This window comes from Anabrus simplex, chromosome 5 (genome assembly GCF_040414725.1).
Source record: "Anabrus simplex isolate iqAnaSimp1 chromosome 5, ASM4041472v1, whole genome shotgun sequence".
In the NCBI taxonomy this organism is placed as follows: domain Eukaryota; kingdom Metazoa; phylum Arthropoda; class Insecta; order Orthoptera; family Tettigoniidae; genus Anabrus; species Anabrus simplex.
The window spans coordinates 77,883,196-77,907,664 of record NC_090269.1 but is presented as its reverse complement, the minus strand read 5'-3'; the positions used below and the strand labels follow the sequence as shown (position 1 = coordinate 77,907,664).

Here is a 24,469-nt window from a genome sequence, read left to right as displayed (position 1 = left end):
CAACTCGGGAAATGAATGTTCAAAATTACACTTTTTATTTACGTATTGATTCATCGTTAAATTAAATTGTCTGTTGACGAATCTAGGGGATTTGTTGCGGAATTGGCACAGTAAATTAGCGGATATCACTATTACAGTGTTGGCAATACGGGATAAGAATACACGTGCAACTTGTGTGCCCAGCGCAGCACGTGCCAATCCTCTTGTGTTGTATGTTTATATACATGTCCGGTGTGTTATACGAAGTGCATACTTTGTGATCTTGCCGAGTACATGGTCGTTAAACTGTTGTTAATTCATCAGATGTAATTGGTTTATCAAAATGAAGAATAAACCAACAAGGCACAAAAGAAGTAATACATTTAAGGTTAGTTCAGTGACACTTCTTTTTCCCGTCTTTTTTTTTTTTTTAAACGTGTAAAGCCGAAGAACGAGTTAATTTGTCTATTAAATCCTTAAATACATCTTTGTCCTAATGCTAATATATTCTTTTTGTTTCTTCTACAGTTCCAACCATTTGCGGAACGGATTGCGAATATTGACATAGATGTCTTTCACCGAGTAGGTCATAAATTTGAAGATGATTCTGACGAAAACGACACCTTTCTTCATCAGAGTTTACAAAAATGGAATGTTTTAAACCTTTCAGAAAGTTATGAATCCCTAAAAGCAGATTTACCTTGTGTCCAGACTCTCCCCTTACTTCTGAACCAAAAACATGAAGTTGTGTCTGTGTTACAAAAGCATTTGGAGATTAAACATCCTCTCTGTCTGCAAGCCCTTTTGGAGTAAGTATACTTTTAATACATAGCGTTACAATATTAAAAAAAAAATTTACACCTTCATATGGTCAGAGTAGAAATATTCTAAATGCAAAAGCTCAATCATAGTGAATGAACCGTTTTCCTTTAGGCACAATAAGTAGAATTTTAGAGTCCGTCCAACATGGATTATATCATACTTTGTGAATTTCAATGTTGTTTGTCCAACCCTTGTCCCGTTTCCCTACGGGGTCGGGTATGAGGTGAGATGAATTTGTCGTGGCGGTTTTTTATGACCGGATGCCCTTCCTGACGTCAACCTCATCAGAGGAGTTAATGAGAGATGAAATGAATGACGTGATATATGATAGTAGGGAGAGGGTGAAACCCGGTGCCGGCACATAGCCTACTCCTGTCGAATAGCACCAAGGGGTCTGCTCAAGGCTTAACGTCCCCATCCGACGGACGAATCACCATCAACAGCGTCATATGCCCTCACTCCATATGAGCACTGCGGAGAGGTTTGGAATTTAATCCAGGCTTTTGGCACGCAATCTAGTGATTAGAAATTGTATACCACCACCTCCCCTACCCTGCCGGCCAACATTCTGATGGTGAAAATTTTTTCGACCAACGGGACTCGAACCGGCTAACCTCGGTATTAGACCGTTTTAGACTTCAGCGCCTTAACGATCATGGCCACCAGGCGGGCTACTTTGTGAATTTCAATACTGTTACTTTACCTAGAAATGATTCTGGATGAGAGACGTGTTCATTACTCTTGCCAGGGACCAACCCGCCTGTCATTAGAAGTATAACTTTTATAACCCAAAGTAATGGTTCAGGCACCAGTATCCATTGCTTCTGCACCTACTGTCACGGGCATTGGCTGAGATATCGAAAATTATGACATCATTCCCACCAATGAAGAGATAGAGATTTTGTTACCAATCACTGCAGAAGAAGAAGAAAAAAAAAAAAAAAACTAAAGAGGCCCGCGAAGTTTGAAAGTATCATGGCATCGGGTTTCTCGATTCCTCGTTTAACCCTGGGGCTTACGGCGGGAAATAATGGTCATTTAGTAGCTGTAACATTTTTTTGCACATCCAGGCCAGTCTCTGTCATGAGAACAGTGGCCCCTCACTCCCTTCAAGAGGCTTTTTTCTATGCCCGTATGGCAAGAAAAAAAAGGTCATTTAGTAGCTGTAACCTATCTTTGCACATGCAGACCAATCTCTGTCATGAGAACAGTGGCCCCTTTGGGGTCACACTCCCTTCGAGGGTTTCTTTCTGTTGTTGCGGCGCATACTGACCGCACAACAAGAAAAAGGTATACCAAGCCAACAACTGATAGTTGGTAACAGTGCTATTCTACTTACCTCAGCACTGGTAGTGAAAAACCTAAGTGATAAACAAAGGACACGCATGCGCCACATAGTGGTGCCTTGTGTTACTAACATTGCGGGGCGGTCGCTATACTTATGACGTACGATATTGCTGCAGCTTATACTGTAATTGTATAATAGGTTCTTCTTTTCCTTTTCCCTAGTTTATTGGGGTTGGCACTTGTAGATTTGGCCCAGTTTTTACGGCTGGATGGCCTTCCTTATGCTAACCCTATATAGAGGAATGTATTCACTATTACATGTTTTTGTGGTGGTTAGTAGTATGATGTGTGTGTGTATATGAAGAGAAGTGTATTAACACAAATGCCCAGTCCTTGAACCAGAGGAACAAACCGTATACAGTTAAAATCCTGGCAAGTCCAGGGTCCGCTGGCATTGGTTCCGTGGCTGTGGCCCGTGCGTCTGTGTGACGTCTTGCATGATGTCATTAGAAGGTTCAGATTTACACCATACCTTTCTTCATCATGCTGTTCTCGGGATTTAGTTGTGTTGGCACTGCTTAGTGAAGTTGTTCTTCCACTATTTAGCTTCAGTGTTGGTTGGGCTACAATCGTAGCTCGCTCATCTATCCGTGTTACGCCCAGCAGTGATCGTGTTTAAGTGACATCTACTGGTTTTAGTGATGAATCTCGTATCATGGAATGGTTTGATGAGGACTGTAAACTAGAATTAGAGGTGGATGTTGAGCAATGAAGGGGAGGGGGATCATGTGACAGGAGGTCCATATCTCTGACATAGAGGAATTATTGATGGCGAAGCAAATGTGATGGAGGATTCTGAAGATGTGACTTCTGAAGAACAGGAATGTATACGAGGCAATATTTTTTACTATGGAAAAGATAGTTTTCGGTGGAGACAGGATATTGCAGCCCCCTGTGTTCATACTCTAGCACACAATATTATTGTGCACTTTCTAGGACCGAAGGGGTGTGCTAGGAATATCCAGTCAGAGCTTGAATGTTTTGAACTGTTTTTCGATGCCAATACTGTATTGTGAAAACTATTTCTACCTATACAAACATTTATACCGGGCGAGTTGGCCGTGTGGTCAGGGGTGCACAGCTGTGAGCTTGCAACCAGGAGATAGTGGGTTTGAAAACCACTGTCGGCAGCTCTGAAGATGGTTTTCCGTGGTTTCTCATTTTCACACCTGGCATATGCTGGGGCTGTACTTTAATTAAGGCCACGGCCACTTCCTTCCCACTCCTAGGTCTTTCCTGTCCCATCGTCGCCATAAGACCTATCTGTGTCGGTGTTACGTAAAGCAAGTTGTAAAAAAAAACAAAAAAAAAAACAAACCTTTATATAGAGGAAGTAAAAAAGATATTTGTGCATGAGAGAGATGCAAGACTTACCAATGAGACTGAAGTTCGTGCTTTCATTGGAATTTTTATTGCGTTGTTCGGGAATAAACCAAAGAAATAGCAATCAAGTATGGGACAATTCCTATGGATCTGAAGTGGAATCATGTTATTTTGCTGTGAACGAGAAAAGATTCCATTTTCTTCTGTTTCCTTAGGTTCAACAATAAATGCGATTGTGTATTGCGGCGAGAATTGGTCCGATTTACATTATGTAACTTTAGTTATGTTGTACTTATCAACAGGACCACTAATAACATAGATATTTGAGAATTAAATTTTAGGCCCTCCCTATAACTACCATTTCACTCAGCGTGAATAAAATTATTTATAGCCTGGATTGTAGAGCCTCATTCCCCAACTTGGCAGGTTCGATCCTGGCTCAGTCCAGTGGTATTTGAAGGTGCTCAATTACATCAGCAACCTGCATTAATTTTTAGTTTCAGTTTTATTGTAAAATTTAATTTTCTGTTAAAAATTAACTAAATTCTCTGAAAATATGAAATTGTTAACTATTTATTTCAACAATGCAAATACCATAACAATATTGTTTAGAACGTTGAGTGGACTACTTCCGTCATGCAAACATTTTGGTGCTAAAGGCTGTTTCCCGTATTATTGTTGTCTGTGTGGTGTTGGGTAATTTGTAAAACAATAAATTTTCATTGATATTAATTTTAATAAACCGAGCTTGATAGCTGCAGTCACTTAAGTGCGGCCAGTATCCAGTTTTGCAAGAGACTATCCTCATTTTTTCCCGTATTGAAAGTCTGTTAAAAGAAGAATAATAAAACTTTGATTTCCACAATAGTAGGTTCGAACCCCACTGTTGGCAGCCCTGAAGATGGTTTTCTGTGGTTTCCCATTTTCATACCAGACAAATGCTGGGGCTGTGCCTTAATTAAGGCCACAGCCGCTTCCTTCCCACTCCTGACCCTTTCCTGTATTATCATCACCATGAGACCTATCTGTGTCGGTGCAATGTAAAGCAACTTGAAAAAAAAAAAAAAAAAAAAAAGAAAAGAAATCTGTATATAACCAACAACTCTAAGGATGCTGTCATTGCTATCGAAGCCCTGCACAAAATAGCGGTGAAGGCAGAATTACACATATCGTACGACAAAACTAAGTACTTTGAGACTCGGCATCCTGGAAACCCCCTTTTGACGACCATACATGGAACGATTGGGAGAGTCAATCGCTTCCGCTATCTTGGTGAATGGGTCCACCCCAATGGTAGAGATGGTACATCCATCTTAGAAAGATGTAACAAACTCAATGCAGCGTACCAACTATCCCACAACCATTATAATAAGAGGTGCATTTCGAAAAATGCTAAGATCTGTCATTACAAAACTGTTGTCAGACCACAGTTTTTGTATGCCGCACACCCCCCTGATGAACAAAAAAGGCACCATGGATGATCTGGAGAAAGCCGAAAGACATATCCTCAGGAAAATTCATGGATCAAGATTAATCCCAGATGGAACCTACAGACTTAAATCGAACTCTGAGCTGTATCGACGGTTAGAATCAGCCAATACCAGCATGCGACGTAGGAGGCTTAAGTTCTATGGACACCTACAACGAACGGACAGCAACAGGCTTACCAAGATGATCTTCTCTTTGGTTAAAATCTATAAGACTGGAAGCTTGTGGCTTAATGAAGTACAGAAGGACTTGGATTCGGCTGGGATTTCAGACATTGATATAGAAGATCGTTCCAAATTTTGTGCTATGGAACAGTCTTGGACCCCACCACCAGAGTCCCTAGAAGTCGGAAGCCCCTTTCACGGGAGAGAAAGGAGAAATTATCAGCAGGGCTCAAGAGATATTGGGAACGAAGAAGAACATCGAGGAAGAACTAGTCATCAGCGCTCCGTAGTGGGCTTAAATCAATAATAATAATAATAATAAGAGTTTTTTTGCTATTGGCTTTATGTCGCACTGACACAGGTAGGTCTTATGGCGACGATGAAATAAGAGTTTTTTGACTGTACATAGCTCAGAATTTAAAACAAATGGTATTTCTGTATCAGTCATGTCCACAGTAACAAGGAAATGCACATTTTAATTTTCCGTCATCTCTGCCTGTCTGTCCATCCGTTCTTTTGTCTGTATGTACGTATGCGCATCATGAGAAAAATGGCTGAAGAGAATTTAATGAATCTCGTGATTTGAGTTTCATGTACTTTTTATTGTTTCTGAAAGTTATGTTTGTAGCAGTTTAGTCATGACAGAGACATCTTTTGTGGCCATTACAAAGTTATACTAATAACAAACTATGTATCTGTATATATACGATTTCTAAATCTGAATCTGTCTAGTAACTTAACATGTTAGTTGAGTGGAAATGTTAGTGGGCTATGGACTTGAAGATGGCTGGTTTCAATTGACCTGTTGCCAGGAATTTATAAAAGGTAGATGTTAAATTGGTATAATATGCAAATATAAGGTAAGGTAAGGGTGTGACCGGGCGAGTTGGCCGTGCGCGTAGAGGCGCGCGGCTGTGAGCTTGCATCCGGGAGATAGTAGGTTCGAATCCCACTATCGGCAGCCCTGAAGATGGTTTTCCGTGGTTTCCCATTTTCACACCAGGCAAATGCTGGGGCTGTACCTTAATTAAGGCCACGGCCGATTCCTTCCAACTCCTAGGCCTTTCCTATCCCATCGTCGCCATAAGACCTATCTGTGTCGGTGCGACGTAAAGCCGCTAGCAAAAAAAAAAGGTAAGGGTGTATTCTGCCCGAAGGCAGGTCTGAACCTCCGCCTAGGTATACCTGAGCCGGAGTTTACGTACGGTAGGGTGGCCAGTTCCTTTCCGCTCCTCCATTCCCTTACCCCCCACCAACAGCATGTGGCAACCCATCCAAATCTTGATCATGCCCAATGTTGCTTAACTTCGGAGATCTCACTGGATACGGTATTTCAACACAGCTGTAACCATTGGCATGCAAATATAAAAGTTATAAAAAAATGTGAGAAAGTATAAGGGGATACTGGTGAGTAAAGGCAGTAGGAGAAGGAGAGTAAGGAGATAAAAGAAATGTTAAAACTACCATATTCAGTAGGTTTAGTTTCTCCCAACCTCAAACCTCTACTGCTCAGGCAGGTCCCGCAAGTTTAACTTCATACATAGGCCGGCGCATTCTGACTTTGTTCCAAAATACCCAGCCCAGCTGGAAATCAAACCCAAGGTTCCTTTGAACTGAAGGCCAGTATGCTGACTATTCAGCCAAGGAGCTGGACTTTTCTTCTTCCCTTCTGTTTTTCTTATTCTCACATTAAGTGGGGTCGCTGGTGTGGGTTAACTTCCTCCAATTGTTCCTGTCTGCGACCAGGTTTTTCTGTAGGTTCTGCTCGTTGTATTCTCTTTTATACAGTCCAACCATCTTTTTGGTCCTCCCTCTCTTGTGTTATCAGGCACAAGCATCTCCAATACCCTTCTACAAAATCGTCTGTCCTCTTAATATGGCCAAACCACCTCTCCTTTTGTGCTTAGTTCTACCACATCTAAGGTTCCTTTGATTGTCTAGTTGCATACTCTGTCGGTCGACATGAATATATCAGTAATTTCTTCTCTGCATCATGTACCTTTTGCAGCAGCCCTCTAGTGACAGGCTAGGTTTCCGTTCCATACATGAGTGGAAAAATGCCATGGGTAGTTGTTCGGTTCACCCTATCAATATTTATTATACACTCATTAGTTTACCCAGTTATTATTTGTTAATGTCTCAAGAAATGGCCATTCTCTTCATCAGTGAATTTGACATCATAAACCAAAATTCCTCATATTCTAAGATCCATTAAACTCACACTAAAAACACACATAGTTAAAAATGGAAAAATTTTAACAGATAGGGCCACTAAAAAGTTTCCTTTATAATGCTTGTCTAAATTGCATTAATAGCTGTTAAGCTTGTCCTTAATGTTGAGGAAGCACTTTAAAAGTTAATATTAAAAACCACCGTTGATCTCTTGGATGAAGTCAAAAATGAAAACAATGAACTTGTATGGTCTTGCTTGTTGTTAAAAATCCTGCTAAGTAGATCTTATCCTCCCCATGATACATTGGATATGATGTATTGGACAAACTTGTCCTATGATGGTTCTTGTTCAAAATGTAAACAGAGCAGATCAAACAATCCCGCCGTACCCTTGAAATGAGTGCCTGGTAGATGTTCTTCTTATTATAATGTACCGGGGCAGTGAATGCCTTGTCGCTCTCCAGTGTGAGACACTATCCCACTTTCTGCTGAGGCTGTGATTTGTGGAATCCTTTGCATTGTCCTGTATGATGATAGTGTTGGCTCATGAGGATCAGTTGTGTAGTTAGGAGCACAAACTCTTCTGCTCAAGGTTGTGGGATCATAACCTAGTAATTAAATTAAAGAAAGCTGGACCAGTAGGTTTATGGGCACATTAAAGTACTCCATTTTTGAACAAAATTGCACTTCTCTAGGACTGATAGCAGTTAATGAGGTGTTAAGCACATAGGATTCTTCTCCTCCTGTCAATTCTTCTTCACATCCCTAGGTTTGTTTTGTTTAATCCCAAGATACTTATGTAAATCCCAAATAAGTAAATTGTTCCATTACACCAGGCATTCCAGTACCACATGTTACCAGACATGATCTGCACTCTTAATAAAAATTACTTTACAGATATTAGTATCCAGGAAAAATACTTTCAAAATTGGAGATGTTGTGGTGGAAAATTGATGTAGATTTTTTGATCTGGTATGAAATGATCTTATTTGGAGAATTTTATACTGTAATACTGTATGCTGAAATCTAAAGCCACAGTTCGACGTAATGGAAAAGAGTGGCATATACTTCCATATAATTTTTTCTTCTAATGGTATGTGTTGCCTATTTGAAGCGGCATCAAGTTGTTTATTGTTGATTTTTAAGCAGGTACTAATGTGAGTTTCTTTCTGTCTCCAATGAAACACAGGTTTGTGGTTGCTTTGGTTCGAGACTTACAAAATGAAGTGTACCCATTTTACCCTGAACTTCTGCATCGTGTGATAGATCTACTTGCAACGAAAGATGCAGAACAACTGGAATGGGCTTTCACATGCCTTGCTTACATGTTCAAGTTCCTGTGGCGATACTTGGTCAAGGATGTGGCCACTGTGTTTGACAGCCTTCTACCTCTGCTGTCAGACAGTAGACCAGAGTACATCAATAACTTTGCTGCTGAAAGTTTTGCATTTGTTGCACGTAAAGTGAAGGACAAGAAAGGTTTTCTTGCTTTGATACTTCAAACTTTGCAGAAACGTCCAGATGTGAGTAATTTTTGTATATTTTTTAGTCCAATAACCCAGATTCATATGATTATTTCTTAGCCATGAATATTGAATATCAGGGATTTGCAATATATTGTAACTTAAGTTAGGATTCTCATCTCTGGTGTCACCTTGAAAGGAAAAAGGGCTTAATTTAAAAACTGTTGTAATTTAAACCTTGTTGGAAGCTTCAATTTCTTCATGAAATTTACAAATTAAGGTTACATAACAAAAATAATATTCTGGAATACATTTACAGTAGTTACATTTACAGTAGAAACATAGGTTGAACAGAGCCAGCAGAATAAGACTTTGCCATGCATACTTGTTTACATCAGGTTTTTTCATCTGACATATAGACTGCTCTAAGGAGAATATGCCAAAAACCTACTTCCCATAACAAATTGAAAATACATATTTTTGTTCTATTTACAGAGTATTGTGGGATGTGGTCGCTTGATGTTTGAAGTGTTGCGAGGAGTTTCTGGACAGTTCCATAGTTGTGCACAATCTTTATTGCCATTGTATCTCAACTCCCTGGCTGACCACTCCTTGCCTCAGAGACTCCTCTTTGAGATGTTGACTCACACAGTAACTGCTATGTGCGCTGGAATAAGATCTCAACATTTCAAACTCTTCTGGACCGCAGCTTTTGTAAGTATTAAAGTGAAGTGAGATAATTTACTTGGAAAAGAAAAACAAATTTGCTATTTTAAAATCAACACTGAACTCATTATTGTTTTCCCTTCTCTAGTTGTATTTCAAAGCCAATTTTGGAATAAGAAATACAAATTTCACATACAGTATTTCATTCTCACATCAAGAAAAGTTTGTAGTCTATTTGGTTTTATTATTTATACTCAGGCTCACTTTGCTTTTCAATGGAGTGGTATTTTTATAACAAAACCCTAGGCAGTGCCCTACAAGGAATTATTATTATTATTATTATTATTATTATTATTATTATTGTAATTAGGGGCTGTTGGCCAAGGCGGTACAGGCGTGCTCGGTTCACCCGGAAGGACGTGGTTTTAAATAGTTCTTTAATAGATTCCCGGTCAGGAAGTCGTAAAATTTAAGAAACAAGTTTTACACTTCCGGAGGTGCACATGGCCCTGAGGTTCACTCAGCCTACACCAAAAATGAGTACCAGGTTAATTCCTGCAGGCAAAGGCGGCCGGGCATAGAACTAACCACTCTACCCCACCAAGTGCCGAGGTTATGGATAGTGGAACCCTGTACCTTCCACCCCTCCACGGGCCTTCATGGCCTGCACAGAGATGCCTGTGCCTTTTGCTTTTTTAAAATTATTATTATTATTATTATTATTATTATTATTATTATTATTATTATTATTATTATTATTATTATTATTATTATTATTATTTCCGATGAGGCCTGCTAAGGACCACGTGCCAATTTCAATTCAGTTCTTCATAATTTGTTGTTTTCTCTTCCATTCCTTCCAATATTCTTTCATCCTTTCACTATGCTGTTTGTATCTCAACTCCCTGGTTGACCACTCCTTGCCTCAGAGACTCCTCTTTATTAAAAGGGGTCTATTACGTGAGTAAATACGGTAACTACTGTGGAAGCAGTAACAGCAGTGCCTTTTAACACTCAAACATAGATCTATTATTATTAAACAATGCTATATGCAGCACGCCATACGGTCCTGAGATTCACTAAGCCTACACGAAAAATGAGTACCAGGTTAATTCCTGCGGGCAAATGCAGCTGGGCATAGAGCTAACCACTCTACCCCACCAAGTGCCGAGGTTACGTATAGTGGAAGCCTTTACCTTCTACCCCTCTAGGGGCCTTCAGGACCTGCACGGAGATGACTTTGCTTTGCTTTCTGTTTTATTGTTGTTGTCGTTGTTATTATTATTATTATTATTATTATTATTATTATTATTATTATTATTATTATTATTACTGATGAACAGTTTTCTGCGACACTATAGTTAATTTTTTGTTTCATCTCATATCAATTATTTGATTTTTATTTAGTTCATACACAGAGTGTATTTGTGTATATGGATGCATATGTGTGTATAATGTTGATGAAGGCTATTACATTTGATTTTTAATGCCAAATAAATGATCCAGTGATTCAAACACTAAATGTGTCACCAGAGAGTGCTGAAGACATATTCCTCTGCTCGTCATTAATCTGACTCCACTGGTTTTGAAACCACAGTCTTGGGACCCAGAAACCGATGCTCTACCTCTCATCCACAGAGGAAGTTCCTTTGAAGAGTCAGTAATTAATAATATCCTATTTAATGGTTGTAAAGTTTACAGAATGAGACAAACTTTTTGCTCAAGTTGTGAAAGTCGGTTTAATTCCATAAATTATCGTCATTACTATGTAATGGATTTCTACATTGAAGGATGTACTTCGATGTGTGTTGTTTCTCAGGACACAGTTGAGCAGTTCATTCCTGGCTGTGACAAGGATGCCGAGAGCGAGTGCCTTGTTCTCAAGCTTGTTCACCAGGCTGTAAGCTACAAGGATGCCATCTTGTTAGCAGAGCCTATTCCCACAGTGCAGCACCTCATGAAGCTCTTGGAGCAGCATAACCTTCCAGAGGCCATCCTTATGTTGACTTCAAATATTGGAGCTGCCATCCTCCTGTCACACTCGATACGCCTTCCTCAGGAGTATGCGAGTCAGATGACAATCAAGGTAAGGATTATATGTTATCGTTCTGAATGTTTATGAACAGGCTGACATTTTTTGTGAGGAGGGAGCTGTAATTTTATCTATTGGAGTAGACTTTGGAATATCTACATAAGGAAAGACAGCTGTAGCTCTTTTGTTTTTAGCGACTTAGTTGCATACAATTATCAGTCTTGATACCAATTGTTGACGAGATGTCTGCTTGATTAATCTGGACTTACTTGTCTCGTAGTGACAATCTATTTGTCTATATCATAAGGGTGGATAGTATAGAGCCTCTCCGGCAACTGAGGAGGACAGTTGAACAAGCACTTGCATATTAGACCCCCATTTCTTTTTCTTTTTCCATTTTTACAACTGCATAAACTAAGGGGGAGGGTCAATATGTGAGAACCTTCCATTTTGTTTGGTGAACATATGGCTCTTAGGCCTACATAACAGTAAATGTTGTTAACACATTACTTTTAGCCTACACGCTGTATTTACTCAAACAGAGGTCAACAGCTGCACATTCAGTTGTGCTGTAAACAGAATACCACACACTTGCTGCAAAGCATAGCAATTATTTCCTTAGTACATCATCATCATTAGTCGTTGTGCTCATTACTGAGCATCGTGACCTCATAATTCCATCATTTCCATGTTGCAACCTTGACAAGATGTCTCCATCCCGAGCGGTTTTCACATTTCGTTAATATGATCTGAAGTGGTAGCCCAGTGATCTTCTTTGCCTGATCTATCCTTCTGCTTGCTGTTCTTCTTCGTGGTCTACTGCCTTCAATTTTGCCTTTTACAACCTTTTCCAAGTTCTCTCCATCTCGTCTTAGAATGTGGCCAAGGAACTGGAGGTAACGCTCACTCACACAGGAAGATAGGCGTTTCTTGATGCAGAGTTTGTCCAGAATGGAAACATTAGTTCTTCTTTCTGTCCAGGCTACATGTAGCATTCTCCGCCAACACCACATCTCAAAGGCATCAATGCGTTTTTTGTCTTTAGCATTCACGGTCCAAGTCTCACAGCCATACAAAAAGACGGAGAACACTAGTGATGTTAGTATGTTAGTGTGTGTTTTACAGATATGCTTTTAGTGTTTTAATTTACATTGTATTTGCTATGTGTTTGACAGACTGAAAAACCTTTGCTACATTTAACTAAGTCAACACTGGAAAACATGGCTTCATTTTTAACAAACTAGTGATTCTACCAAGCACATCTTCGTGGCTTTTGATATTGCCCGGTTCTGCCAGATCTTAGTAAGTTTAACCATTGCAGCACGACCTAAGACATTACGTCTTTTTACCTCTTTATCACAGCTTCCCGTGTCATTGATGACATACCCCAAGTATACAAATTCCTTAAATATATCCAGGTCCTTTAGGCATCCCGTAAGTTGGATTTGACCTTGCCGATCAACTACCAGTAGTTTGGTCCTATTGATATTTATCTCTAGACCATACTGAAGACTAGTGTTCTTCACCCTTGTAAGCAGGTCATGAAGTTCCTCTTCACTACCAGCGATGAGGGAAGTGTCATTTGCAAAGCACAGGTTATTAATTTTTCTGCCACCAACCGAGATTCAACCATTCCAGCCATTGAGAGGTCTTTTGATGACACACTCTGCATAGATGTTGTAGAGTTGAGGTGATAATATACAACCTTGCCTTATTCCATTTGTCACATTGAAAATGCCTGAGAGATCACCATCCACCTTTATGGTTGCTGCGTGGTTTTTATACAGACTTTTCAGTAATGATATTAAATTCAGTGGAACCCCAAATTCCTTTAGCACCTGCCACAACTTGTCCCACATAACACAATCAAAGGCCTTTTTGTAGTCCAGGAAGCAAATAAAGGCAGGGACACAAAACTCACGACATTTCTCAATTATCTGTCTCATGTTCAGGATAGATTCTCGTGTTCCTTTACCTGCAACAAAGCCTGCTTGTTCTGCGGATATCTGAGGTTGCAGGAATGGTTTTAGGCGTTGATTTATTATGTAGAGCAGAACTTTGCTTGCATGGAATATTAATGCAATAGTACGATAATTGGAACAATCCCTTATAGACCCCTTTTTGTGAAGAGGGATTAGTATTGATGTTGTCCAGTCCTTGGGCCATTCACGAGTTTTCCACACCATATTGCATACCGAATGTAAAACACGCATGCCCTCCTTCCCCATCACTTTCAGCATTTCTCCCAAAATACCATCCATACCTGGGGCTTTGTTGTTCTTCAAATGATTGACAGCATTCACAATTTCAGTGAATAAAATATCAGGTTCTTTGTCGTACCTCATAGAAATTTCCTGTACGGCAGAATTATTTCCTTTGCAATACAGCATTTCACAGTATTGTTTCCACCTCTCTATTGCTTTGTTCTTATCAGTAATAAGGTTGCCATCTTCATCTTCAATCACCCATGAGCGTGGTTTGAACTCACGGGTAATGCTGTTGACTTTTTTAAAAAGATCACGTGTTTGATTCAGCCTATGATGTTGGTCTATTTCATCACAAATACTGGTGAGATACCGTGTCTTGTCAGTTCTGCAATTGCGCTTTATTTCACGGCAAAGTTCACTGTATGCTTCTTCGTCTTGCTTGGTTTGAATGCCACGTTTCTTCAGTATGCTCCACTCTTCTATCAGCAGTAGAGTGGTGTTAGATATCCAGGGGTGCTTAGCTTGGGAAGAATTAGTAAATGGTTCAGGGAGAGAAGAGTTAATGATTGACTTGAGGTTATCCTTTGCTTGGGAGGCTGATCCTTCCTCCTGTACTTGCTGGAGTTTTGGCCTTATTCTTTCCCCAAAATCTTGGAGAGCATTTTTGTCAGTAATGCAGACCTGTATCACTCTCTTCTTCTTGGTCAATTTCAGTTTGATCCGCATTTTCATGGATAGCATAATGTGGTCACTACCACAGTCTGCTCCAGGATAGGTTTTGCAATCCAGTACAGAAGTCCACCATCGTTGCCTCACCAAAAGGAAATCAGTCTGATTTCGAACTCTGTCGCCAGGAGAAATCCATGTGTATCGACGCCGTGGGTGATGTTGGAAGAGGGTATTGCAGATAGAGAGGTTATTGCCAACACAGAACTCCAGTAGACGCTCACCACGCTCATTTCTCACACCTAGACCGTGCCTTTCAACCACATGTCTCAAATGATTGTCTTCAATAGTCGCACCTATCTTCGCATTAAAATCACCCTGAATGACTAATATTTCCTTCTGAGGAATCTTTCTGATGGTGTGTTCCAGCAACTCTTAGAATTCATCGATTTCTTCATCCAGTGCAACTGCAGTAGGAGCATAATCCTGAATGAACTTTATCCTACACGGATAAGCATTCATCTTAATGGAGATGATTCTGTCAGAGACAGGCTCATATCTGACGACAGCACTGGCAAGTATTTTAGGAATCATTACAGCGACATCATTCCGACTGAGATCCTCACTTCCAGAAAAATATATGGTGTTATCCGAGTGAGTGACAAAGTGGCCACAACCTTTCCAATGTGTCTTGCTGAGTCCAAGTATATCCAGATCATGTAGGCTCATTGCTCTTTCAACGCTAGCCAGTTTTCCTGTCTGTAAGAGACCTCATACATTCCAGGTTGCGATCTTTCTAACTACGCGCAAAGTTGGTTTGGATTGATTTGCATGTTCAGATGCTCCTTTCAACCATGTCTCCCCCAGAGATCCGACTGGGAGACTTACTCTGGACACTGATTTATGATTGAGTAAAGCCATGAGGTTTTCTTAGGAAAATTAACACTGGTGGTTTCCCGTTGCCTTCCACCGACCCCCAATTCCACTCTGCTCACCGACCCAGCTTCCCACTGGGGTTGTTACCCAACCTTCCACTGGGTTGCTCGGCTTAACAGGGGCACCACGTGTAGGTAGGAAATGTAGAATTGAGGTGTGAGATGCTAAGAGAACTCTCTTGTTGAGTTCTTATATTCGCATCACACCTCCATTTAGCCAGAGTCTCAAGGTGGTCGCAGAGACTCTCTCTAGGTCAGTTCCCAGGGCCCTTTCCTTAGTACAGTATATACAGTATGTAAAGGGGATGACGTGCAGTAATTTTAGATTGTCTGTTGAAATTATTGGCTATAACAAGAAATGAAAGAAAGAGCAGTCACGTTCAAATACAAGTTTTTAAACAATAGTGCGTGAAGAACTCTTAATCATGACTAATCCGTTTTAACGTGCACAAAATAACCCATTATTGTTAGAACGTCTGCAGTAGGTAGTTGTGTTGATAAACATTTTGTTTGCAAGGGATTGGAATAGGTCAAAATATTCATCTTATAGTGTGAGTTAGTACTATTGGGTTTTAACAGTAATTCCTGCTCCAACTTTAAGTCATGGTATGCCATATATCATTTGCATTTCATTACATTAGCTACACAGCTGATGCTAGTTGTCGATAGATCAATAGTAGACTCGTTTGTAGTGAGATCATCAATATATCGTTTGTAGTTGCTACTTGTTTGCTATATTGCTATTCATGATGTAGATTACTTCACATTTGAGATGGTGCTTGTGTTAATATGTGTAATGTCTTTGTTATAAATTCTTCCTCTTGTAAAAGAGGTTCTCTAGAATTTTGTTATAAATGTTGGAGAGGAAAACATTTATTTTTGTCACTTCCAATGCTCTTAGTTGAATCGTATTTTGAGTTATAGCAAAACCATCATTTCTCAACTTAGTTATATTCTCTAGAACTTTGATATTGATCTCAGAATATTTATCTTTTTGGTACCATGAAAAACAGTGCACTTTTATTTGCCTTTCTCGGTTTCTCTTTTTTGGTGCGCTAGTATCTGATCATGTTAGTTTTTTGTGTTATTCAACTACATGAAAAGAAATGGCATATGGCTTTTAGTGCTGGGAGTGTCCAAAGACAAGTTCGGCTTGCCTGGTGCAGGTCTTTTGAATTGATGCCCGTAGGCGACCTGTGCATCATGATGAGGTTGAAATGATGAAGACACATACACCCAGCCCCCCGTGCCAGCAGAATTAACCAGTGATGGTTAAAATTCCCGATTCTGCCAGGAATTGAACCTGGGAACCGTGTGACCAAAGGCCAGCACGCTAAAAAACCACTTCACTTAGCAGCAGGTTATTGCACAAAACACAGGTCACTATCAAAAGGAAGTTGTTATGGCATTGTTATTGTTGATTCATAACGTTCCAAATACAGTTGTACGATTATGCGCTATTATTGTGGCATTACAAGTGATGAAATTCATTTTTCATCCATATTGAAAGTGTCTTAAAATGTATATAGGAAAATATTTAATATTTATTTCCACCTATTCAATACAACATAAGATGTTGACATTTAAGTTAAAACATTTTTTAAATATGAGACATGTTTTGCATCTTACTGTGAGGCATCTTCAGTCACTATCAAAACCTTGTTATTTTTGTCAGGCAACAGGTTAAAATTATCCCAAAATGTGTTTGATAATGATTGTAGGTGAGATAAAAATTTAACAGTTATTGTAAAAATGTTCATGAATAACTAAAAATCTAATATAATGATAACTCGTGTAATTCACTTGATGAATAGGACGTCATTTGATGGTACAGTAGCAAGAAGATGGCTTGAAGCCTTAGTCAATACCAGATATACAACACATAGTGGAAAGCATACTAGTAGATTCTTAGGTAGTACACTTAAAGATGGAGGTGTCATGTAATTATGAGTGACAGTTGATGGCTTAAAGCCGTAGTCAGTGTTTGAAGTATAAGTAAAATAACATGCCAATATACAGTGAATAAATATGAAATAAAGTACATTGTTGAATATAAAATGTAAAGGAAAAACATTCCAATTTTTCAGGGCAAATATTATTTAACGTTAGCGTATATTTGCCCATGAGGTTTAATGGTCAACAGTTTATAGGTTATATATAGATTTGATCGGCAAGATTGTGTTGACACGAAGTTTGTAGTTAGCTTAAATTTATTTTAAGACATCCAAATAAGTTTGTAGAGATGATGATGAGCTGTTATTCTCTACGTTGGTATGATTTTGATGCGAAGGTTGAGTGGCTGTTGCTTTCTTCGTCTGATGACAATATATTTTTTCAAAACATTGATAGTGGAAATTTATATTATTGAAGATATTGTGGAAGTTTGATGGGGCTGTTGAATTATTGTTGTGATTGGTTGGCGACCTGTTGACCATTAAACCTCACGGACACCCTTAAAACAATGTGACTTATCGAACTTTTCAATGACGAGGGGAAGAATTCTCTTGCTTCCATGTGCATCGCAACACTGTACAATGATCCCCCAGCCTTGTACGATTTCCCAGCTGGCACTTCCTCCTTTAAAATTTTAAGACCATTTGGGCTGGGCATTAAAAGAAAGCAATGCATTTTCATCAGCATTACCGGTAACAGTTTTGTTCGGTGTGTATGAAATTGATTATAACAAGCCACACTTCTTCATCAATGTGAACAAGAGAGAATGCATCATCACTACTACACCAGACATAAGACCGTAAGAAAATGACAGGAGATACTGTTCCAGAGGAAAGGAGGTTTAAAAAGAATGGACAACTAGGAATCAGTAATATTTTCATCTGCAGTAGTAATAGGAGCTACATTATGAAATCTGGATTTCCTCATTTCGACAATTACTTAAAAATTGAAAGTGTCTTAAAATGTATATTTTTAAATTTATAAATTGGCCTTTTTTTCATGAACTTTTTAAGAAAAGAATAATCATTAGGACATATTCTATATGGATTATTATACAAGTGTTTCCTTGACAACTGCTTTCAATTGTAGAAAGAATTTATATAATTTCTCTTAAGTATTTCGTTTTTAATATTGTCAATCTTCTTATGTTAATTTTAAGGACACTTCCTCTAAAGCATTGATACTTTGTCAATATATGAACGTTTCATCTAAACAGTCTTATGTGGCTGAAGTTGTTGATAATATACGAAATATGTACCACTTTTATTCAATAAGTTGCCTTAAGCAATTTAGTGTATCGACAAGGTAGGGGAAAAAAAATTTAAAAAAACTTAGTTGTAAATCTGTTTAAGTGCAATACGGACCATGAAGTTGATTTTATGTAACTGTCGGCAGCACGAATTCTGTTTCTCCACACACTGTTTGCTATGTGATATTGTGGCATTCCTTAAAACTCTGAATGCAAAAGAATTATGATTTCACTCGAACTTAGCAATTATGAAGCACACTGTAGACACACCGAAGCGAGTGAAAGTGCGGGAAGCTTCTCCTGTACGTTCTGGAAGACGCGTTCTATCATGACATGGATAAATTTTGAATTTAAATTCCTCTGTAACATGCTATTGCTTTAAAATGTAAAGACAGTTTTAAATTAAAAGTCTGAATTTCGTTAATGGGACCAACATTGTATTTTGAATTATGAATTATCTGTATTTCGAATTAAACAATTTAAATAACATGCAAAACCGTACCTCATGTTTCTGGGAATGAAAGCTTCTTCGAATTAGGCAGGATTTTGAATTAACTGATTTCGAATTATCGAGGTTCTACTGTAGTTGACCTTCCTTGTCTAAAGCCATACTGTTCTTCTCTGAATTCTTTTTCCACTGATTTTCTTATTCACTTTTCCAGTACTTTTTCGTATATCTTGGCACAGTGATACATCAGGGTTATACCACAGTAGTTCTGACATTTTCTTCTGTCTCCTTTCTTAAAGATGGGTACTATTACACCCTTCGTCCGATCTTCTGGTAGTTTTTTCTCAATCCACACTACCCGCATCATCCTGTATAGCCATTGTGTACCCATTTTCCCTGCAGCTCTTATCATCTCCAATAAATGACGGACTCCTGGTGCTTTTCCCAGTTTCATCCTCTTCACATCTTCCTCCACTTCTGCCCAAGTTAACTCCTCCATTTTCTCCTCACACCTGTCATCAGTTTCCTCAATATAATCTTCTTCACTTAATCCAACTAAATCCAGGAGGTCCTCAAAGTATTCCTTCCAGATTAGCTTAATTTCCTCCTTTTTCTCCACTAGGTTACCATTTTTATCCTCTGTTCTGTCCACTTCACTCTTCCTAATCTTTCTTTTATTTCTCACTATTCCATACAATATTTTCCAACTGTCTTTGCTATCTTCCTCCATCATCTTTGTCTACTTCTCCATCCACTTCCTCCTCTCCTCTGTAACCACTTTTTTTAGCTTCCATCCGTTTGTTCGTATAGTCTTCTCATGTCTCTGGTGTTCTTTGTTGGAACCATGCCCGAAAAGTGTTGTTTTTCTTCCCTACTGCTTCTTTCACTCTGTCATTCCACCATGGTGTCTCCTTCTATTTCTTTCTTCTGCAGGTCCTTCCACATGTTGTTTCAGCAGCTTTAACCAAAGTACTTTTAAATCTTTCCCATTCCTCCTCTCCTGTCCTTGGTTCGTCTGTTGGTAATTTCTTCCTTATTAGTTCTTCATACTTTTCCTTGGTTTCCTTCTCTTTCATTTTCCATACTTTTATTTTCCTTTCTTGGTCTTCTGTATTTTTTCTTTTTTCCAGTATTCAGAGATTCATTACCAACAGCCAGTGGTCACTTTGTAAGGCCACTGCTGTATATAGTCTACAACTGATTTCAATGACCAATCCCTGCTATACCATGTTATCTTGTGGCTCTCTGTCTTCTTAAACCATGAGTTTCCTACCATCACCCCATTCCTCTTCCAAAACTCCAGCAATTTCTTTCCTTCATCATTGCTCTATCCCCAACCTTCTGGTCCCAGCACATTCTCACTTATCCCGTCATCAATTTTCCCTGTTACCTCTTAGTACGATCACATTTTTCCTAGTTCTGAAGATGTTATAATAGACATGATAACATATTTGGGCTTTTGCTGTATCAGAAAACAAGGTGTAATACTTTACGTTTCACAGAGAACTTTGCTCGGTGTCTTCAGAAGAAAATCTTGTCTGTTCATGAGACATTACGAAGCAATTTCATGACTTTCTCCATATCCGTAACTAGGTCATCACAAGAATAATATCAAAAGTAAATTAAATCATCGAATATACATAAATACAGAGGAACACAGAAAATTCCACTGCTGACAACGCACACCATACACAATCTGGCTTCGATATTTATATTTTGAAAATTGAGCACTGAAAATGGATGATTTAACAGGGTACACTAGAGAAGTTGTTCAGGAAGTGGACTGGCATCCATATCTTTAACCCATTGAGCCCTGCATATTTGTTGGATTGAAACTGCATTGGCGCTGGGATTATTTTGGAGGAAATATAGTGTCGATTCATGTCGTGAGAAATTTCTTACTTACAAGACCATTAAAGATTTAAATATACATGAAAACAAAGGTCTTTCATACCACAAACTGCGGAACAAGGAATACAGTAAAATATTTTATTTTATTAGCATCACGGGTCCGTACTCAGTCTGCCTGCTGAGCTGTAACACGGCCTTCATTTTGCATTTCCTCTTCGATTTCCACATCTATTTGTTCTTCAGGAGCATTGCTAACACTAATACTCATATTACTACTAATTTCATTGAAAAAATTGCATTCCTAATCATCATTACTTCCTAAAAGGGGTTATATATCCGTAAATATCAGTTCTAGACTGGCAGCTATCTTGTTTACAAGCGAATCTCAAAGTCGAGAGATAGCCCACTTCAAACTAATATTACCAAGCACACTATCGATATATATTAGCAAAGAGCATATAACATTGCAAAGAAAGAATCCCTACACAAATCACAAATGCAACCCACTCTGCCATCTCTTGAGGAAAAGTTGAATTACGTAGTAAAATGAGACAATGGAACAGTTCCATGGTCCAGCATTTGGTCCACCGAGACGAAGCACGGAACGGTTCCGTGGCTCGGGCCCAATGAGTTAAGCGCGTAGCTGTAGCATGAATATTAAAATTCGCACTTTCGAGTTTCGAATAATTTGGTCAAAGTTTTGGTGTGTTCAAAAACAGACATTCTCATATTTGTTGTCTCTTGTTTTTCACACCTTTCAATACACAGCTGTAATCTTATAAGCCCCGCTGGAAAATGTTTTTGCATTTGTTTTCTTGTACTTTTCACACCTTTTAATACTGATCTCGTATCTGCTTTCCAGCTTCATCAGTAGATTGATCAGAAAATCATGTATTAGATGTGATCTCTATTGCTGGCCACAGTAGAATCTCATCATAGAATTTTCTAAATTCACAACAGCGATATAAAGATGGTTTCGTCTGGGAGCTGACTTCCTTCTTACAAAATACTGTTGATCGTTACTGCCAGCTCACTGCATTAACTTTACTGCACCTTAACTCGATCTCACTTACTATTCTACCATCCACCGGGCGTGTGGGCCATGTGGTTAGGGGCGTGCAGCTGTGAGCTTGCATTCAGGAGGTAGTAGGTTCGAACCTCGCTATCTGCAGCCCTGAAAATGGTTTCCTGTTTTCACACCAGGCAAATGGTGGGGCTGTACCTTAATTAAGGCCACGGTCGCTTCCTTCCCACTACTAAGCCTTTCCTATCCCATCGTTGCCATAAGTCCTATCTGTGTCGGTGTGACGTAAAGCAAATAGCCAAATGTCAACTCAATGGTACCTCAACATTCAGTCACCATGGCAGGATATTCAGTTATCTCAACTGAAAAATCAATATTTCTTGTATTGTCTACAAAGGGTCTTTTCAGTTAATTGCCTATATTACCGTATTCTACCTTTATGTGATAATCTGTGTTTTCTATCATGACTTTCAGATTCTTGCCATTCCTTATCCTGGCACACTGTTGAGCTTTGTACGCAGTGTAATGGGCTATTCTGGGTTTGAAGCTCTTGTACTGCCACGGTTACTGAAGTACTGCAGTTATTCGCTGCAGAACACTACTGCTGGGATTGATAAAGGAGTTCTGCATGTCTTGACACGCCTTATACTTCACAAGGCTCCACCATGCATATCAGGACTTGAGCTAAAACAGTGGCAACCATATCTACTCGATTTTCCTTCCACTGGGTAAGTAAGGTGTACAGTTTTGGACATGTTTTAGATGTTAAGGACTCTGTAACTCATACTGTTAATATCTTTAGTTATACATACATTCCAAGTTTTAATGCTTTTCTGTTCTGCTCTATATAGAGGCACTTTTGCAGTGGAACTGTATTAGTTTTCATTGCCATTTTATATAGTATCATTTGATGATTACTATTTTTGTGGTAATTGTAGTTTTTATATAAGGATTTTGTTTCAGACCTTAACATTATACTCATCATTATCCACTTTCCTCATCCAGCTCCCGCCGGAAGGAAATTCTTGACTTGTAATCTTTGACTTGAAGACTCTATGCTCTGTTCAAGTAAAATTATGTTCTTCAGAGAGTCCCTGGTATACTGCTATGTATTAAAAATGTTTACAACCTATGATTTGGTCCAACCCGGACGAAGAATGTCCATATAATGTCCTTTTATTGCTATACACATCCTCTTCCAACTCTCGTGTAAATCTTTCCTAGCTTTTCATCTTTTCTTTACTCATTACTGTGTTGCATCTTCTTTTTGTTTCCTAACACTTTCTTCTGTTTTATGCCTATTCCATACTTGTCATGCTTTCTTCTTGTTTTTCACTTGTTCCTTTACTCTCTCGTTCCACCATGGGTTCTCTATTTTTCACTCTTTCAGTTATTCTGTCACAAGCACTCTGCTTGTACAAATGCCTTCTTGAACATGTCCCATTCCACTTAGCTCTAGGTAAGTGTTGTTTCCATTTATATTGGAATTTTTCTTTAAATTCCATATCTTTTAATTTGTAATACTTTTTTATTCTCTCTTATTTCTTTCATTTTCACTATTTTTTCTTCTTTCATTTTTGCTACCACTACTTTATGGTCTCCATCAAAAGTTACTTCCGACAAGGATGTTATATCTAACACCTGTCTACGATTTGCTCTTTCCACCAAGTAATCAATTACTGTCTTTGTCCTTCTGTTTTCCCATGTGTATCTTGAAATCTTTTTGTTATTTTTGTTGAGCCACACTTAACTCATTTCTTACACAAAAGTTCACCAACTTCTCTCCCTCTTCATTCCTTTTGGCAAATCCAAAAGGTCCAATTACTTCTTCCATTCCTTTTCTGTTGCATCCCACCATTGCATTAAAATCTCCCATGATAGTCACTTTCCACATCCTTTATTTCTCTCTCCACTACCTTCAGGAATTTGTCCATATTTCCTTCTTTGCATCTGGTATGGAGTGTATACACCTGGATGAAATCCTTTACTTCATTCTGTATTCTTAACTGTATTTTTATTCTATGATGTAGCCCACCTTATACTCATCAAAGATCTTGTTGGTTATTATCCCCACTGTATCCTATGCCTTATCTCCTCCACTCCAGTAGAGAGTGTATCTGTTCAAATTTTTCTTTCCATTTCCTCTCCACTTAACCTTACTTAATCCCATCATAGTTGTCTTCTCCTTCTCCGTAAAATCAATCACCTGTTCTGACTTTTCGGTCAGTGACATGGGGCTGATTATTGCTACCTTCATAATATTCTCTGCTGGTTTGCCCACTTTTCACAGTTCTCCCAGCGTAAGAACTGCACATTGCCTCCAGGGGGCGACTTAGCCTTTTCTGAGGCTGAAAGTGTCATTTTCATTTTAGGCTGTTATTACGATGGAGTTGCCACTCCAAAAGGCATTACATAGCTACTGCCAGCAGGTGATTAGGTCGCTCCTAACATAGAGTAGAGACGCCTTTTGCAGTTGCCTCTAACCTGGGGTCAGATTCTGCTTGGTGGTTTCCAGTGTCATTCCCTACACTGAGGGGACCATCACTCCACCAAAGGAAACTCATCCAACCAAAGCTGTTGGTCATCTTAGGGGATCAGGCTATTTACAGCTGCCTGACACTCGGCATTGAGACACTGACTGTAAGGTCTACTCATTACCGTAGCGGGGTGACCAGCCATA

At 39.0% G+C, this 24,469-nt stretch overlaps 1 protein-coding gene across 1 annotated transcript in view; it reads left to right on the top strand.

Annotated features, from left to right (window-relative positions):
- Positions 1 to 322: 322 nt before the first annotated feature.
- The window catches only part of LOC136874515 (small subunit processome component 20 homolog), a 278,038-nt gene continuing 253,891 nt past the window's right edge, over positions 323 to 24,469 (top strand). The window contains exons 1-6 of the mRNA XM_068227773.1: positions 323 to 367; positions 508 to 788; positions 8,485 to 8,818; positions 9,254 to 9,472; positions 11,244 to 11,510; positions 22,264 to 22,517. Of these exons, the coding sequence (XP_068083874.1) occupies positions 323 to 367; positions 508 to 788; positions 8,485 to 8,818; positions 9,254 to 9,472; positions 11,244 to 11,510; positions 22,264 to 22,517 (1,400 nt within the window). The remainder of the gene's footprint in view (positions 368 to 507; positions 789 to 8,484; positions 8,819 to 9,253; positions 9,473 to 11,243; positions 11,511 to 22,263; positions 22,518 to 24,469) is intronic.